This window comes from Cebidichthys violaceus, unplaced genomic scaffold, assembly GCF_023349555.1.
Source record: "Cebidichthys violaceus isolate CVI_PGR_0920_01 unplaced genomic scaffold, fCebVio1.0.p SCAF_13, whole genome shotgun sequence".
Classification (NCBI taxonomy): Eukaryota; Metazoa; Chordata; class Actinopteri; order Perciformes; family Stichaeidae; genus Cebidichthys; species Cebidichthys violaceus.
The window spans coordinates 8,626,461-8,643,607 of NW_027176296.1; the positions used below are offsets into that span (position 1 = coordinate 8,626,461).

Here is a 17,147-nt window from a genome sequence, read left to right on the forward strand (position 1 = left end):
CGTTTAATGTGTTGACAATGTTAGCAGAAAGCTTAACACACCCCACTCAGTACTGAGAATATGTGTATTTTGCCTGTAAGGGAGGTAACACATTAAAAAGCACCTTCTTGCATTGTATGTTAAAACGGTACCATTTATTTCACAGCAAAATATTTATGATTAATCTTGTATTACATGTACTGATATTGAGAGATCTGCATCCTTCTTTTTAAGTTGTTGACAAATGCATAAAGGTGTCCTTTCATCTTTCCTCTCCCATTTTCTGTGTCAATTTGAAGATAGCATCTACAAACTCAACCTTTAACAGCTTATCATGGTATCAAGATTCACCCAGCTGCTCTCAGATCACATCTTTAGTTTGTGGGTAAAGTCCCAAAGGTCTCCTTGTCCCAGTGAAGCCTGTAGGACTAAACCTAATCAGGGGTTTATCCCTAATACAGGTATGATCTTAAGATATGAGAAGGCCCCTTCCTTGTTGATCCCTCTAAGGGCTTCATGCCACAAACCATTTCCTCTTGCAGATGACACCAAAATAAAATCTTTATTGGGCATCTCTGGGTCTTTACGCGCATCCCCCCGTCACACATCCATCCATCTGTGGAACAGAGGAATGACTCTCATGGACTCCGTCTTTGTGAGGAATTTGCCCGGCTGCAGATTAGATTTTCAGGAATCTGCAATGTCAATGACACTTTAGGCAGCTGTGCTAAACAGGAGGAGTATAGCTGTGTGTATGTGTGTGATCGGCTTGCTTTGTAAAGCCACCACTCGCTTATTGCATTTCCCTCGAGTCTGTGACTCATTAATCAAATATTCATACATCCCCTGTAAATACATGGCGAACACAGACAACCCTCAGAGAGCTGTGTGCCCCCCAGCACAAATGCTCTTTCATGTTTCAGACAAAAATCCCCAAATGTCTCACCCCCTCCCTACGCCTCCCTCCTGTCCATTCAACCCTTCCATCTTCCAAAGTTGGAGAATGTCGCTGGTCCTTTGCTTCTGCATACTTGATGTTCCCGCTCTGTCCACACAGCCGGTCGGCCATCCATAAAAAGAAAAAAAAGAAATGGACGAACACACAGATCAGACGAGGGATCTAAATGATGCCTTTATGTGTTTTGCCATTGCTTCTCCATGGTAGAGAAGAAAACAGATGAGGGATTCTTCTTCGTTTCTGTCCATCCATTCTCACCCTTGCCCCAGCTCTCTCACACAAGGGACAGTTCCCTCCTTTTAAAAAGCAAGGCTCATCATAATACAAGAATTTGTATTGTACAGAAAAACAGTCCGGCATAGCTCAAACTAAGGGGGAAACACACAGATTATCCATGGTAACAGAGCTTTGCACACAAGGATATTTTCTTTTCCTCTGCAGAGGAACACAATTGCTGCCAGTGTCACTGGGTCACATTTTTTCCGGTCCCTGGTTAATGGGCTGTAGAGATGGTTAGCACGTACGATTAGTTTTAATCTATTACATTTGACCGGGAGAGAAAGGGATTGAATGCATTTCAACACACCACTGAGGTTTGCATCGAGCACTGAAAATGAAGCAAACATTTTTTTATTCTACTAGAGTCACTTCAAATGCTTCAAGTGGACCCAAAAGAAGCAAACGGATTAAGAAAGTCAAATATTTTTTACTTTATTGAACTTTTTTGCCTGGCAGTGGTAAAAAACAACAACATTTGACATGTTAATAAAACATATTATACAGTTAATTTATTCAAAAAAAAAATGTAATGCAGGAAAGCACATGAAAAATATACAACAGTTAAATACTTCAGCCTTTTTGAAATGAAAAATCAAAGTGCATGACAAGTTTTCCAACCTAACATTACAGTTACAGTCATTTTTTAGCAGACTCTTTTATCCAAAGCGACTTACAATTCAGTATCTATCTACCGTAGGCACAGCTACGGGAGCAATTTTTGGGTTAAATGTCTTGCTCAAGGACACATTGACATGAGACCAGCGGAACAGGAGCCGGGGATCGAACCACTGACCCTCTGTTTGAAAGGCGGCCCTGCTCTCCACAGTCACCCCATGCATTAGTGTAGTTCTTCATTTCTAGTTTGTTAAGGTGTTTTATAAAAACTGCAACAGATCATTTAGTCACTCACTGCTGGAGACTGGAAACGAGGAAAAAAATCACGAGTAAGAAACATTAACTAACATAACAAATGTTAAAAAATTAATTTTGTAATACTTATTGCAAAACAAAAGAGATGGTTTGAAATGATAAAAATCGTTTGAAATAATTGGCCAAAATTGTTAAAAGCACACAATATTGATTTGGAAAGTTGATCTAGTATGTCTCTCTGATTTCTTTATGTGGTGATAAATTTTACTATATATATATATTTTCTGATTCCCTAAATCTTTTTTTATGCTTTGACGTCAGTGTGTGTTAGTAGAATATGTTAAATACTTTTACATCTTAAACATTCTATTGTAAAAGGTAATTCTTAACAGATAGCACTTAATGAGATATGGTAAATGAACAAACGGCATAAATCAGAAATGAATACAATCAATTATATCATCACACAACACCATCATATGTTATTGCTCTGACTAAGGAATCAGATTTAGCGTGAATAAAAGGATTCAAGAAGTGTTGGCACATTTATGAAGAAAGTGTAAAGGATGTGTCCCACATGCTACTGCTGGTGAGATGTCGGGTGAAGAATTCATCTTGTGTATCGAGTTTTTTGGCACAGAAGTTTGGAAAAGTTACTTTGCTCCATCATCAGAGAGCCCTAGGGACATATTATTTAAAGCTTCTACAATACTCCTTTTAGCCCAGTGCTAACCAGTTAACAAACGTTTGTTGAAATACTGTAGATGTAGCCCTGTGAAAGGATTTTAAGTGGACCAACACTATACGACACTGTTACGTCGTAGTGGTGTCGTGCTGAACTGGACCTTATAATCGTTAAAAGCAAATCCCTTTGAGACTTCAACATTGTGTACCATGTAGAAAATTCCGCCATCAAATCTCCAAAAATATTATGTGTTGATATAGTTGCTTTCAACAACTTGCCTTTAAGTCCATATAACAAATAAATGGTGAAAATGAATAGTATTCCTCTTCTTCAGAGGACAATATAAAACATTTGAAGTGACTAAATTAAGCATAGCACCAAAAGCTTTCTGACCAAATGTTCAGCAAGCTCACATTTCCAGGCAAAAAAAATAAATACTATAATAAGTTTTCAGGATGTGTTCACCAAGTTACTGTAGTTTTAAAAAGTTCCATAACCTTCGGTGTCACAACAGGCTCGGACACGAGGCTTTGGATATCAGTTCGATTCATTAAGAGAAGAAGTTCCCTGTCAGTAGTCTTTTAAACAGCGCCGTCAAAGCAGCACAAAGTCCCCGGTAGTGGTGACCGTCCTCCGCGGGTCACGGATGAAGGACCATTCTCTCTTCTCCGAGGTCAGGCCTGCAGACAGGTCGTAATCTCTGCCATGACCTTGCATAAAAGTGAACACGGGGTATTTCTCCCTTGCTGACGGCTGCAGCACCTGGAACAACAACAGTGTTTCAGAGGCGCGCTAGTGTTGCACCATCCTGTACACTTCATAACAGTTTGCTTTCAATTTCATCACTTAACCTAACGAGTGGTATCTTATTGCACCTTAATTATTCCCTCTTAGAAATTACAGTATATTCATTGTCGTATAATTTCTTTAGAGGCTGGTTTACAACATCTACCCAACATGTTGACTGGCCGGAGAAGCGAAGTAAGAAAAGATTCATGGCTAAATAGTGCCACCTACTGGTTAATATTTATCACACTGATCACACATTTGCAGGGTACAAAACAGAATTAATATAGCATCATGATAATAATAATTATTGTGAAATGTTGGCGGCGTGAAGTGATTTGAAGGAGTCCTGTGTTAAGGCAGTACTATTCCCTACCTTAGACAGCTCCTGGCTGATTCTCTCATAGTCGTTAGCACTTCTAGAGTAGAAACCTATGGTGCAGCTTGGGTCCATCTTGCTGAAAGGCATCTTCTTTGGTGAGGGGCAATGATATGACTAGACAAAAAGAGACAAAATACATTAGAAAATATTCATCAAGCTGAAGGGCTAGATAATGTGTTACAACTGCGGGGCATTACATACACTTCATGGCAGCGACAACAGCGAATAAGATGTATTCTGCATCATTTGATGAATGAAATCCTATTTATCCGCTGTCACAGCATCCATAAATTTACAACTCTGGTGTGTTGTCACATTGTATACCACTGCATGCAAAAGCATAAAACAAAGTTACTATACAGCACTGTGTGCTGATTTTTATGTATGGGTCCTGAAATATTCAGGCTCACAAATACCTGATCCAGTATTTGCCGTATTTCTCTTAAGTGGCAGCTTCACACATCTGAGCAGCAAATAAATCAGCAGATAGGGACTTGGTAATTGGGCCATGGGCTGCTTTAAGATTCATACCCTTAAGTACTAACAGAAACTATTAAATTCACATTACTGGGGCCCCAGTCAGCTCGTCTGTGTAATTTCACATTACCTGGAGAGGGAAATCGCTGGTGCTGACATCCACAAAAGACTGACAGTAATGAGGGTCCATGTAAATCAAGCTGTCATCTGCAAGGACAAAACAAAAGACAAGTTATTCAAAAACATCGGATTATTACAAAAACGCGCTTCTCTCCAATTTCTATGCAGAGTAGCTCAAAGTCACCCGCTTGGCCTACTGTTAGGCTTGTGTGCGTCAAATATGCCTCCCAGAAGGTTGTTGCTTTTTAATATCCACCACGGTGGATTAAATTCTGCATAATCAGATGCGTTTGTACAAGCACATTCTTTACACCCACAAAAAAAGAGGTTGTCATTTAATTTTTGTGTGGGGGGAATTACTTTTACAAACACGCAATTATGTTCGACCATTTGCATATGATAAATGCTGCGCTGTACCGCGCCTTGGCAGGGAGAATGTATTGCTTGTCATTTAGACATCATCCACCACTATATTTCAAATTGGTAAAATGTAAATGCGTAAATATTGACTGCCAAGATGTACAACTGAAGGTTCCTCCTGGCTCCTGAAGGTGATGAAGAGTGGCTCACTTTGGGGCCCTGCATGAAATTTAATGCATGCCTCCTATGGAAATCAATTACAGCTCACAACTTGGGAGGTTTACTTGTGATAAATGGGTGAGGCTTTGATGGGTCAGAGAGAATAAAGTAAGCCCTGCTTCACTTGCTTCCATCTCCACTCCTCTCCGTTTTCCTCACGCAAACAGGAATACATTAACTTACTTTGTCTCTTCACATATGAAGGGTATATTATGCAAAATAATCTGTTATTCACACCAACCTCTCTCTGTGTGTCTTTCTCTGTTTTGCATTAAGCTAAGACTAACCTTGAAATCCTACAAAGTAGCAGGCCTGTTTGAGATTCCCTCCGATGATGCCTATGCAGTACTCCAGACTCAGCATTCTCTAAATGCAGAGACAGAGACAAAGAAATACAAAGTACATCTGACTGGGAGCCTAAATACTTTGATTTTGTTTCCCCACATACTGTATTTCAATGACAGTAAAACAGACACTTTAAACTCATCAACCCCCACAGTAACCTATTCACAGAATAATTACTCTTACTTACTTTAACCCTGTGAGTGTACATGTGATCTAACACCAAAAGAGTTCAACAAACCACCCTGACCTACATTTATCCCTCACCTTTGCAAAGTTAAAATAGTCAGGGTTTGTCTTCTCCATTCCCAGCCGCACAGGGACGAGGATGACGACAGCGCGGCTGTCTGACAGGGAGGAGGCGGACACTGGTTGGTCGCTTTGTGGGGAGGGAGGGGCATCGGATCTCTCAGCTGAGGCCTGCCCTGCTCTTGGTGCCCTGTGGCTATCGATGACATCAGCACTGTACACTATGGAGGATCAATAACACAAAAGTAATTTGTCTGTTTCCATATCTGCCCTGTCAGTCAATCCATCTGCCATTCTGTCAATGTCATTAGAAAGAATGGTTAATGAACAGAAGATTAGGTTTTTTTTTGTATGAGATACAGTTCCTATTTCTCATAATTGCCTGCAAAAATTTCCAAATACAGTGCTGTGAAAAAGTATTTGCCCCATTCCTGGTTTCTTATTTTTTTGCATATTTGTCACACTTAAATGTTTCAGATCATCAAACAAATTTTAATATTAGACAAAGATAACCCGAGTAAATACAAAATGCAGTTTTTAAATTTAATTTATTAAGGGAGAAAAGCTATCCAAACCAACTTGGCCCTGTGTGAAAAAGTAATTGCCCCCTAAACCTAATAACTGGTTTTGTCACCCTTGGCGGCAACAATTGCAATCCAGCGTTTGCGATAACTGACAATGAGTCTTTCATGTCGCTGTGGAAGAATTTTGGCCCACTCTTCTTTGCAGAATTGTTTTAATTCAGCCACATTGGATGGTTTTCGATCAGAAACGGCTTGTTTAAGGTCATGCCACAGCATCTCAATCACATTTAAGTCCAGACTTTGACTAGGCCACTCCAAAACCTTCATTTTGCTTTTTTTGAGCCATTCAGAGGTGGACTTGCTGGTGTGTTTCGGATCATTGTCCTGCTGCATAACCCAAGTGTGCTTGAGTTTGAGGTCACAAACTGATGGCCGGACATCCTCCTTCAGGAGGTTCTGGTAGAGAGCAGAATTCATGGTTCCATCAATTATGGAAAGTCGTCCAGGTCCTGAAGCTGCAAAGCAGCCCCAGACCATCACAATACCACCACCATGTGTGACTGTTGGTATGATGTTGTTTTTATGAAATGCTGTGTCAGTTTTACGCCAGATGTAACGGGACGCACACCTTCCAAAAAGTTAAACTTTTGTCTCGTCAGTCCACAGAATATTTGCCCAAAAGTCTCGGGGATCATCAAGATGTTTTTTGGCAAATGTGAGACGAGCCTTTGTGTTCTTTTTGGTCAGCAGTGGCTTTCGCCTTGGAACTCTCCCATAGATGCTATTTGTGCCCAGTCTGTTTCTTATTGGTGAATCATGAACACTGACCTTAACTGAGGCGAGTGAGGCCTGCAGTTCTTCAGATGTTGTTCTGGGGTCCTTCCAGACTGATACATGTCAGTTACTTTGTTTCTCATCTGTTCTTGAATTTCTTTACATCGCGGCATGATGTGTTGCTTTTTGAGATCTTTTAGCCGACTTCACTTTGTCAGACAGGTTCTATTTAAGTGATTTCTTGATTCAACAGGTCTGGCAGTAATCAGGCCTGGGTGTGGATAGTGAAATTGAACTCAGCTTTCCAAAAAAAAAATCACAGTTCATTCATGATTTATCAAGGGGGGGCAATTACTTTTTCACATAGGGCCAAGTACATTTGGATAGCTTTTCTCCCTTAATAAAAGAAATCATCATTTGAAAACTGCATATTGTATTTACTCGGGTTATCTTCGTCGAATATTAAAATTTGTTTGATGATCTGAAAGATTTAAGTGTGACAAATATGCAAAAAAATAAGAACCCAGGAAGGGGGCAAATACTTTTTCACAGCACTGTATATGCATATTTTTATGCACGTTTCCAGTAAGAGTGCGATTCATAAATGTCACTTCATCACCTCAAAATATTTCACTGCAAACACCTTATCTCTCTTGTTACCCAATCACAAGTATTTTAAAAATATTCTACTTTTCCCTCTGAAAAATGTGTATATAAAAATTATTAAAAATGATTGTGTTTTGCTTTGTCCGAATACACTCTTACCATACCTAGGATGTATGTTAATTATATTAGAGCTGCAACTGCCTATTACTTTGTATCACAAGTTAACCTGTCAGTAATTTTTTGTAATTGAATGTGTAATTGCTTTATCTCTAATGTGTCAGAAAAGTGTGTAAAATGTCCACCACAAATTCTCATAGTTCAAGATAACTTCTCCAAAGTCCTTGTGTGCAACCAAACATCCAAAACCTAAAGAGATTCAATTTATACTGATAAAACATAGCTAAAAGCAGCAAATCCTTCCATTTTGAGAACCACGAAATAGTGCATGTTGAACATATTTGCTTGATGAATGACATCAAATATTAACAACTGATTTTCTAAATTGTTAACTTTTATGTTGACTGACATTTGATTAATTCCATTTTGTACAGACGGTCATGGTGTTGAAAGCGCACAAGTTGAATTCGCTCCCATTTTCTCTCTGCGACTCTCTAATATCAAACTCATAACACAGCAAGACACTCGCTCTCACACCAGCTTTCTTCTGCTCTGGCTATTGAGAAGAAAAACATGAATCAAACAAACAAGTTATTGGGGTTAAGAAGAGGTTGGAGTGGGACGTTATAGATTTGGAGTTGATGTATTTGTTGGGTAATAGACACAGTGAGTCTCCTGTCACCCTTCTAAGCTACTCTGTAGTCTCCCAGCGGCAGAGAGAGATGGTGGAAAAAGAAGGGTCAGTTTGGGCACTGTGCCCAGTATCCTGTTTTTATCAGCAGCAGGCTCATCTTTCATACCTGTGCAGTCCTGGGAAACATAAGTGGTTATACCCGCCAAGCCAGGGTCCATCGCCTCCTCGACAGCCTTCCTAAGAGAGAGACAGAGAGGAGAGAAAGAGAGAGGAGGCAGAGAGTGTGAGGGGATTTAAATGTCTACATGCAGAGCTTATGCTAAGTTAACATCAGGAGTATGTACTGTATATTACCATCAACTTAATTGTAATAATTATACAATAGCCAGTTCACACATGGACAGTTCCACAAGGATTTATAAAAAAATCCTGCTGGCTCTTAGTAATATCCGTAAATACAGATTTGTTTTACACCTCAAGCACGTCAAAGAATACTTCAGCATTTAGTTTTCATTTAATCCGATGTTTTGCATCTTTATCTTGACTAAAATACTTCTCATCAATGGCTGAAATAAAAGGACATTAACATTAATAGTGCTGAAACTATTCGTCCATTAGTTGATTGACAGAAAATTAAAAAAAAACTTTGTTGCACTGATTGATTATTTAAGACATTTATCTAGCAAAAATAACAGATTGTTAATGCTGTGCAGCAATAAGTCAGTATGTGAAATGTGAAATGCAATGTTTAAAATAGTACTCTGAAATCCACGTTTTTAGACTTACCTGAGGATGTATGCCACCACAGCAGGCCCATAATAGTCTCCTGCCTGTTTCCCCATCGTCAGACCCATGCGAACCAGGCTGTGGAGGCCTAACTGAGCCGAGGGGCTGTCCCCGAACCAGGATACCAGAGTGCGGTGGTACATCTCTTTCAAATGTGCATCTGCCTCCTCTGCGGATCCCCGGGCCTGGGCTTGGTGCGTGGGTTGTGATCCTTCATCGGAGGACCTGGGGGAACTTTGCAGAGAGGCCACCAGACGCCTGGCTGCAGTGGTAGTCCACGTCTCTGTGTCCAAAGGCTGGAGCGACATCGCCTCCGACCAGATCCAGTCTGTGGAGGAGTAAATCATCAGCTACAATCAACATGAGAGAACAAAAACTAAGGAAAGTTTGAAAGTTTCCTTAGAATACACATGTTATTAGGCATAAGAATTTTACTTCTTAGACCACTGATACATGGGTAGACCAGTATCCTATACTACATTTCTGTGGATGCAAATTTCAATATGATAATTTGTCATGTTGTGCTAGATGATGAAGACGTCGAGCAATAAATCACCAATCAAGACAACAGTAAATCATTCATTATGAATTTGAGGGTAACACATAATACAAATCCCCATTTAAGAGCTGCCACTCAAAAACACCTTTGACAAAGAAAAAAACTTCTAGAGATAAGATTTAACACACATTATTGAAGGAGATTAAAAAGATAGGATAGCATAGGTTCAAAACAACTGTAACATGACAACACAGAAAAGAGATGAACAATCCATCTCTCTCTGAACCTGATCATTCAACACATCAAAGTTCAATTTAGAGCAAGCCAAAAGTCTTTCAGAACTTGTGAAATGTAAGCTTTTTGCCTTAAACAGACAGAACCTTGTGCGCTTCAGTCACAGAATAGGAGTCATTCTGTTCAATTATAAGTTTGAGTGTCCCAGTATTTCACTTTAACGGTGCCTTAGCCTTACAAACAGGGTGGGAGCCGAAGGCGGAGAGAAAGGGAGTGGCCCAGGCCATAAAATGGGCCAGAGTAGAGTCTAAGGCATTAACAAAATGACCTTGATCCAAAGTGAATCAAAGTGAAATTGATCAATAAATATCCTTAAGTGGCCATTAGTCATTTTATAGAGAAATATTTCATTAGTGACATATTTTAGATTGAACAGAAGAACAAGTTTTAAATATTGTTTTCTAAATGACTGCATTAAACTTGCAGTCATCTCATTATGTGGACCGGTGAAGTCTAGGACACTTCAGAGACAATAGCTCTGACAAAGATATGAGGAATTCACTCATCTTAAATGCTTCGCATCAACTAAATTAAACTTTCCCTTTCAGTTTGAGGATGAGGAAACTGTCTAAACTGGCTGCAAGTTTGGCTACCTGCTTAGAAAAAGAGATACTGAACTGAAAAGAAATAAAGAAAATGAACATGGGATCCAATCGCTGCAATTTACTGCTGCAATTTCTTTATTACTAGGACATACCATATTTTTATGTTGCCCAAATCTTCAGCCACTGTAGTCACCATGCTGGATACATTTTTAGATCTCTGTATTATTACAAAAAGGCTTTTGCTAATTAATCAATGCCCATCTCCACATTCATATAAAGTGTTAAAAAATGAACACCTGGGAGCTGCAGAGTGTAAGCAATCTCCAAATATCTACATTGGCAGCTTCTTCTCTTGGTCAAAGGCCGATCAACATTTTTTCAAGAAGTATATTTAGCATTCCCTCCTATCCCTTTGATCATCTAGGGTCGGACCATAACTCAGGCGTGGTCACCATCATTCTACTCACCTCTGCCCAAGAAGTGCAGAATAAGTGCCTGAGCCAGCATCATCTGCCCGGCTCTCAGCATGCAGCCCCAACCGCAGTCGGAGGTCAGGGTGGAGCTGGGCAGAGGAGGTATCTTCTCCCTGTAGGTGAGCCACACTCGGGACGCAAAATCGTTGCGGAAGGCCTCAGTGTTCCCCATGACGGAGTCCTCATCGGAGGCTTCGCAGCAGGCTTCTGCAACGCTGTCGTCATCTTGGGCAAACAAATGACATGTGATCCACTCAGAATTTACAGTTAACTATTTTCATCTTGTGACCTGTGGAGATGATAAATCTACTGGTTACAGTTAATCATGTATTCATTTTAAGAATCCTATTACTATTTCAGTTTTGGACCTAACGTAAAAGCTTGTGTCTCATTTCAAATCAAATAATTGCACAATGGAATTTTTTTATTTCTGCAAAAGGGCTGTGCACCAAAAAAATAATGACTGAAGTAATATCTTCCCAATCTTACGTCCTAGTTAATGGCCTGAATGGCTGTGAGTGATACTGGTGTTGCACTGCTTTGTCATCCTTTGTGGTCCCTGCAATTAAATCTGAAATGTCCTCACCAGACCACATATGGCTGTTACAGGGGCATGTATGCATGTGAATGTCAATATAGGGAATGCAGTCAGTGTGTGTTTTAATTGTAGTTGTATGCGTGCGCACTATACCTGCAGCCTTAAAATGGTAACATTTTCCGAGGAGAAACACCGGGGAGTTTCTACTGAATGGGGTCTTCGATTTCAGAGCCCAACCTAAGATACACAATAAAGAAGACAATGTGTTACGGTTAAGTTGCTGGTTAAAAACAAAACAAAAAAAACTTGTCCTATTGTGACGACCCCGCCTCTTTTGGCTGCTGAGCTGGCTACTTGGCTGTGTGGTTGGGTCGTTGTTAGGGCGAATTGGGAACACCTGTTCCCAGTGTTCCCCGTCCTATAAGAGCGCACTTCACCTGTTCCAGGTAGTCTTTCCTTTTACCACACTACACTTATGCTTTCATTCATGTGTACACGTTAGCACCACTGACCTCCACACCTCATGAGGTTTTGACATTTCTATTTGCTGTAACTCTTTTTGTTGTTTGTCTCCTCTTGTTATTTGTCATGGTTTTGAGCCGGCCATGACAATAATTACTTAGTTGGCTGGCGCACATGCTCTACAACACCCATCATTCACTGATCTGGGTCAGTCCCAAGGTTTCTGCTTACTTGCTATTCTTATCCTAATTACTACATATTCTGCTTTTCTTCCTGTTACTTAAAAATGTAGATAATAACCATGGTGTTTTAAATAAACAAACGTGTGGCACACAAACCGGAGTGGACAGAATGACATAGAGCTATTTTAAGGGCTGACTCAACAGTAGTAAGTTATCGTCTCAGTGAATTCTGATGCTTGTTTTTATTTGTGCCGACTCTCGTGTCTGCAGTACATGTTGTTGATCTCTCTCTTTATCTACTTTGTCTCGTATATAGACATGGTATGTTGCTGTACATCATACTTATGTTTACCTGTCTTTGTTCAGCTGTGTTGTCCTTGTTTTTTTTAGCTGTATGTATATGTATATATCCAACTGAAAATTGTTCTTGGAACTGTGTGTAAGTATGTAGGACACAAAAAGTCAAATTATTTTTATGTGTACACATACTTGGTCAATAAAGCTGATTCTGATTTCACTTCTACACATTCCATTTTAAGTAACATAACTCAGGTTAAAACAAATAAGATTGAAAGCTATGTGGACAGGTTGAAACAGCAGTAATGCATGAAGAAATAAAGAAATAAAGTGAAGACAGGACTAAGCTTGGGTGGCAGGGCTGTGTGTGTGTGTGTGTGTGTGTGTGTGTGTGTGTTGGCCTAAAGCAAATTACTTACTGTATTTCACATTGTACCACACAGAGAAGAACTTTGTCTTCAATGTTTCCACCTCGTCGCTCCTTTTATTCTCCATTTGAACCAGCAAGGAATGTAGGAATGTAACCCATTCCCAAACCGCGCACAAACCCTAGTTGCACAAACACACGAGAGTGGGGATAGTTCACTAGATCAGTATCACTTCATAAAGGAGAATTACGTGAAATCACAGCTTGCAGTGACAAGTCGTTACCTCGGAACTTCCTCTTCTTTTCCACTTCCAGCCGCTTGCAGCTTTGTACAAACTTTACAACGTTGTATATTGTTATAATACCAATAGTTTACCGCGGTGTATCGCCCATGACTTGCAGCATAACTTAAAACTGCCCGTATAACGGTTTATTTTTAACCCTGTTAACTGGCGGTTTTCAGCCGAATGCGTCTGTGGTTGTCGTAGTTACGGCAGCAGTTGAAAACAGGAAAAGAACACGTAGCTGTCCTCGTGAATGCCACATTGTTAAGTTTTTCATTACAGTGTCAAACCTTCTCATTTACAGTCCATGGTCAAAACATACCGGATTCCACGCTGGATGTCTTTTGACGAAACGAGTCCACTCGAGTTTGAAACGTCGCTTGTTTGTTTATGTGTTTGAAACAGGAAGGGAGCACGTTGCTCTTCCTTTGAAATAATAAAGTTGGTAAAAAACGCATAATCGTCTTTGGAGCCTGTTTTGTGCAAACGTGTCACGTAGAAGAAGACAAATACATATAAATAAATCCTATTTTGTGTGGAAAAACAGTCGGCAGTTAGAACCACTACCACTACGCCGCCATCAGCATACTGTGTTGGCTCGTAGGCTAAACTTAAACAACGTATAACACAGTCAGCAGTCGCTCCTAAGAGCAAAGGGCCGCCAGATCAACTTGTGACCACATTGCGCGTTTACTATGGAGCACTCTGCCGTGCACTGGACTGCAATGTTTACATATTGAGGAAGTAGAAGAGTGAAAATGCGTGATCTCGCGGTGTTTCCGCCAGGGCTGAGAAGTAGCTCGATGTACAAATCTAGGTAGCCCGAGCGGGCGGAGTTTGCCAACGATTCAGTGTCTAGAATTAATGCTCCGCTCGTTTGAGTTATTCCTTGTAACAAAACATACTTTATTGTTTAAAGGCACAGTCTATGATGAATGCAACGAATAAAACGCTAGAGGCGTCCATCTCATCCAAACATATTCACCACGTCATCTTTAATTAACATCATTATTTGCCTGTGAATGAATAACTCATCATTCAACATGCATGGTCACATGATCACCCACCATAACAAACATACACCACAGGAATTTTTCCATGGTGATTATTTTTTTTTTAACTTATCACTCGCACCATTTAAGTGCAACTTTTTAGATTATTTATTTATTTATTTTTTTCAAAATCTCCTATTACTTAACGTTTTAATATTCAGCATTATATCAGTTGGCATTGTAACTTTTTAAAATGTGGAATCGAAATATATCTGTGTGAATTGTGTTTTTGATTTGGATTTCTGTGTGTTGGTCTCTGCTTGTACTGCATATTTATTTATTTTTCATTCACAGGCTTCTCTTGAAAAAGTGACCCTGCTCTCAGTGACATCAACGAGACTAAACATCGTATGCTTCGGTTAAATAATTACTAGATAAGGAAAATCAGATATTATGTAACTATTGAAGAATGCTAAAGATGAATAAGACTGATATTGAATGCTTGCAAAGTGGTTATACTTGAGGGAAAGCGAATAAAGTAAATATAAAAAACCCTTTACAACAAATAAAAACATTACTGAAAGTATACATATATTATAATCGGATGAATGCAAAATATTCAGATTTTTTATAACTAATTTGAGAATGGGGAAAAAACTGTTTAAATTCAGATACAAATATTTTAACTTTGACTCTACCCTTTATTTTGTGTTGTGTAAGATACAATAAGATAAAATAAGATAATCCTTTATTAGTCCCGCAGTGGTGTAGATAGGACAACAAGGCTCTCATATTTGGTCCTATTATAATACAATATTATATCATATTTGTAAAATCATAAAGTTTGAAATAAAAATGACAACATAGAATTATGGGAATGTCTGTCTTGAAATGGATGTCCACGGTGCTCAACAAAACTAAATGACATTTATCAAAAAAGGGTGACTTTTATGTAAAATCTTTAACAGTGTAGTGCAGCTTTATTCCTCGCAGTACGGTGCGCAATAGATTTTCTTTAGGGTGTGTTCTGTTGCAAACCATTACTGCCATTACGGTAACGATCAAAATTCTCCCGTTTTCCAGTTTTCCCTGTGGCCGTAGTGAGTGATTGGGAAGACGAGTCTGCCTCCTGCAACCCTGCCTGCCTGCCTGGGAATTTTAAAAGCACATCAGCGGCCACTGCCATGGCTGAACGCCGCGCCTTCGCCCAGAAAATCAGCAGGTAAAAGACTCAAGACCCCGATACGAGCTCGTCAAAGGCACACCGAGCACTATGTCGCCTTTATGTAGGTCGCCCTCAGACCACCACTGAGGGAACCCTGTGGAGGAGGCCCAGCTATATGAGCTAGCCGCTGGTTAGCCACATCGGTAGAGATGCTCAGACCCACCCAGACAGACGGCGTCACCGCTAGCTGCTAGTCTCTCTCCCCCTGAATGCTAACAAAGGAGGGAGACGCTACATTGTTGAAATACATGTATTACAGGCACTTTTCGGCCATTATCTGCAACGAAAGGGACTCACTGTAAATTGAAAACCGTTAATTTTAGGCAGCTGGCTATCCTGCCTACTGTAACGTTAGCTAACGATGGGAAGCTAGTGGGCACTAACGGTAGAGATGAGACTGAACTTTAAGTTGTGTTTTAAGCGAGAACCCATTGACAAGAGAGATCATTGTAATACAGTAAGACTGGAAACAAAAGCCTCCATCAACCTTTTAGTGAATAGCGATATATTAATCTCTCCTCCGCCCCTCAGACAGATCAAAGTACGTTAATCTCTTTAACAAAGGTCTTTGTGCGACCTGTCAAATACCGTCATCCCAGCTGATAGACAGACAACGATATATATATATATATATATATATATATATATATATATATATATATATATATATATATATATATATATATATATATATATTCTGTTGTCTAACTATCAACACAAACATGTTTTGCTGATCATTGAATTCACAGTCAAGTCAATCTTGTAAATATTTAGAGAAAACTAATATTTGTCTGCTTATTGATTCAGTTTTTCCTCTGAATCAATGTCAGACATCTTTACTGCATGGAATAGAGGTTATCATGATGATATGAAGTTGCAGAGGAGGAATATCTATCTTTTGTTTTCTATATGTATAAACTACATTATTACAGAACATACACATGATCTTCTCTGTGTTAATCTAGTTGAGCCCAGTTTATTTTTCTTCAAGTCAAATAAAATGCAATAAACATTGCAGGTTGGATTCTGAAGTTGTGTCTGCTGTGATCATGGATGTCAGGATGTTTACTTCTTTGTTGGTGTTGTATGCATTTCTATTATAGTGTGAATCCAGTCAAAATCACATGCTATTATTGAGAGTTTTCGTATTGATTTATGTGGATTGAGAATGCCCCATCTCATGGCAGGTTGTTCACACAAGATAAGGCTGAGATGCCTGATAGGATGGTCAGCTGAGGAGACTACTTTCTGACACAGTTTCAACAGGAAATACGCCTGTTAAACTTCACAAAGGTGGTTGCCTGTTGTTTCAGAATTATACTGTGCAAGTCTTTTTCATATTGTATCCACGTCATGAATTTGTGCAGTTGAAATCTCAGTGAAACGTCCCTAAACACAAGGTTAAAAAGGTGTTTTCATACTCTTAGTCTTTTAATGTTGCTCACGTTCTTCATTTACAAAAAAGTGCCTCAATTCTACCTTTTTAAGTGATTTTTAGTAATGGAAGTAAGTTAGCTTATGTCACATATTGAGGCAGATAAACAAAGTTACTAAAGTTGTGTTACTAAAGTGACTTTAACCCAGAAGTTTACACCACATGTGAATGGTTCTCTTATATTATGATCTTCAAATGCCACCATTTAATATATTTTTTCCCCTGGGAGTTGTCGGTGTTGTTACCATCTTCAAGATAGAGACGGCTGTTTGTTTACCCAAGTTATTTGTCTGTGCGGTGACCAGTGCTGAGTGAAGGTCTGGTGGGAGGACTGTGGAATGTGTTTATCGGTTCAGTGCCGTTGCCTTTCTTCGTTTGTGACAGCGCTGCATCTCTACTACAGCACG

The 17,147-nt window shown here is 39.5% G+C and overlaps 2 protein-coding genes across 17 annotated transcripts in view; one reads left to right on the forward strand and one right to left on the reverse strand.

Annotated features, from left to right (window-relative positions):
- Positions 1–1,632: 1,632 nt before the first annotated feature.
- Positions 1,633–13,809, reverse strand: atg4c (autophagy related 4C, cysteine peptidase). Its single transcript, XM_068707657.1, has 11 exons — positions 13,089–13,809; positions 12,857–12,986; positions 11,650–11,733; positions 10,953–11,183; positions 9,148–9,475; positions 8,528–8,598; positions 5,725–5,927; positions 5,403–5,481; positions 4,547–4,623; positions 3,934–4,053; positions 1,633–3,533 (listed from the first exon to the last, which is right to left on the reverse strand). Exons 2-11 carry the CDS (start codon positions 12,930–12,932, stop codon positions 3,366–3,368), a joined length of 1,437 nt encoding a protein of 478 aa, XP_068563758.1. The 5' UTR covers positions 12,933–12,986; positions 13,089–13,809; the 3' UTR covers positions 1,633–3,365.
- Positions 13,810–15,168: 1,359 nt separating this feature from the next.
- dock7 (dedicator of cytokinesis 7) overlaps positions 15,169–17,147 on the forward strand; it is a 47,929-nt gene continuing 45,950 nt past the window's right edge. For all 16 annotated transcript variants that reach the window (XM_068707642.1, XM_068707636.1, XM_068707637.1 and 13 more), the window contains exon 1: positions 15,169–15,302. In XM_068707642.1, coding sequence (XP_068563743.1) covers positions 15,265–15,302 — 38 coding nt within the window. In that variant the 5' untranslated portion in view covers positions 15,169–15,264. The remainder of the gene's footprint in view (positions 15,303–17,147) is intronic.

What these genes read in the sequence shown, in the direction of transcription:
- atg4c (XM_068707657.1), bottom strand. Translation starts at nt 12,932, where the DNA reads ATGGAGAATAAAAGGAGCGACGAGGTGGAAACATTGAAGACAAAGTTC. An exon ending in CTACTTTGTAGGATTTCAAG is followed by an intron (nt 4,624 to 5,402) that starts GTTAGTCTTAGC and finishes TTGTCCTTGCAG; the next exon opens with ATGACAGCTTGATTTACATG. An exon ending in CCAGCGATTTCCCTCTCCAG is followed by an intron (nt 4,054 to 4,546) that starts GTAATGTGAAAT and finishes CTTTTTGTCTAG; the next exon opens with TCATATCATTGCCCCTCACC.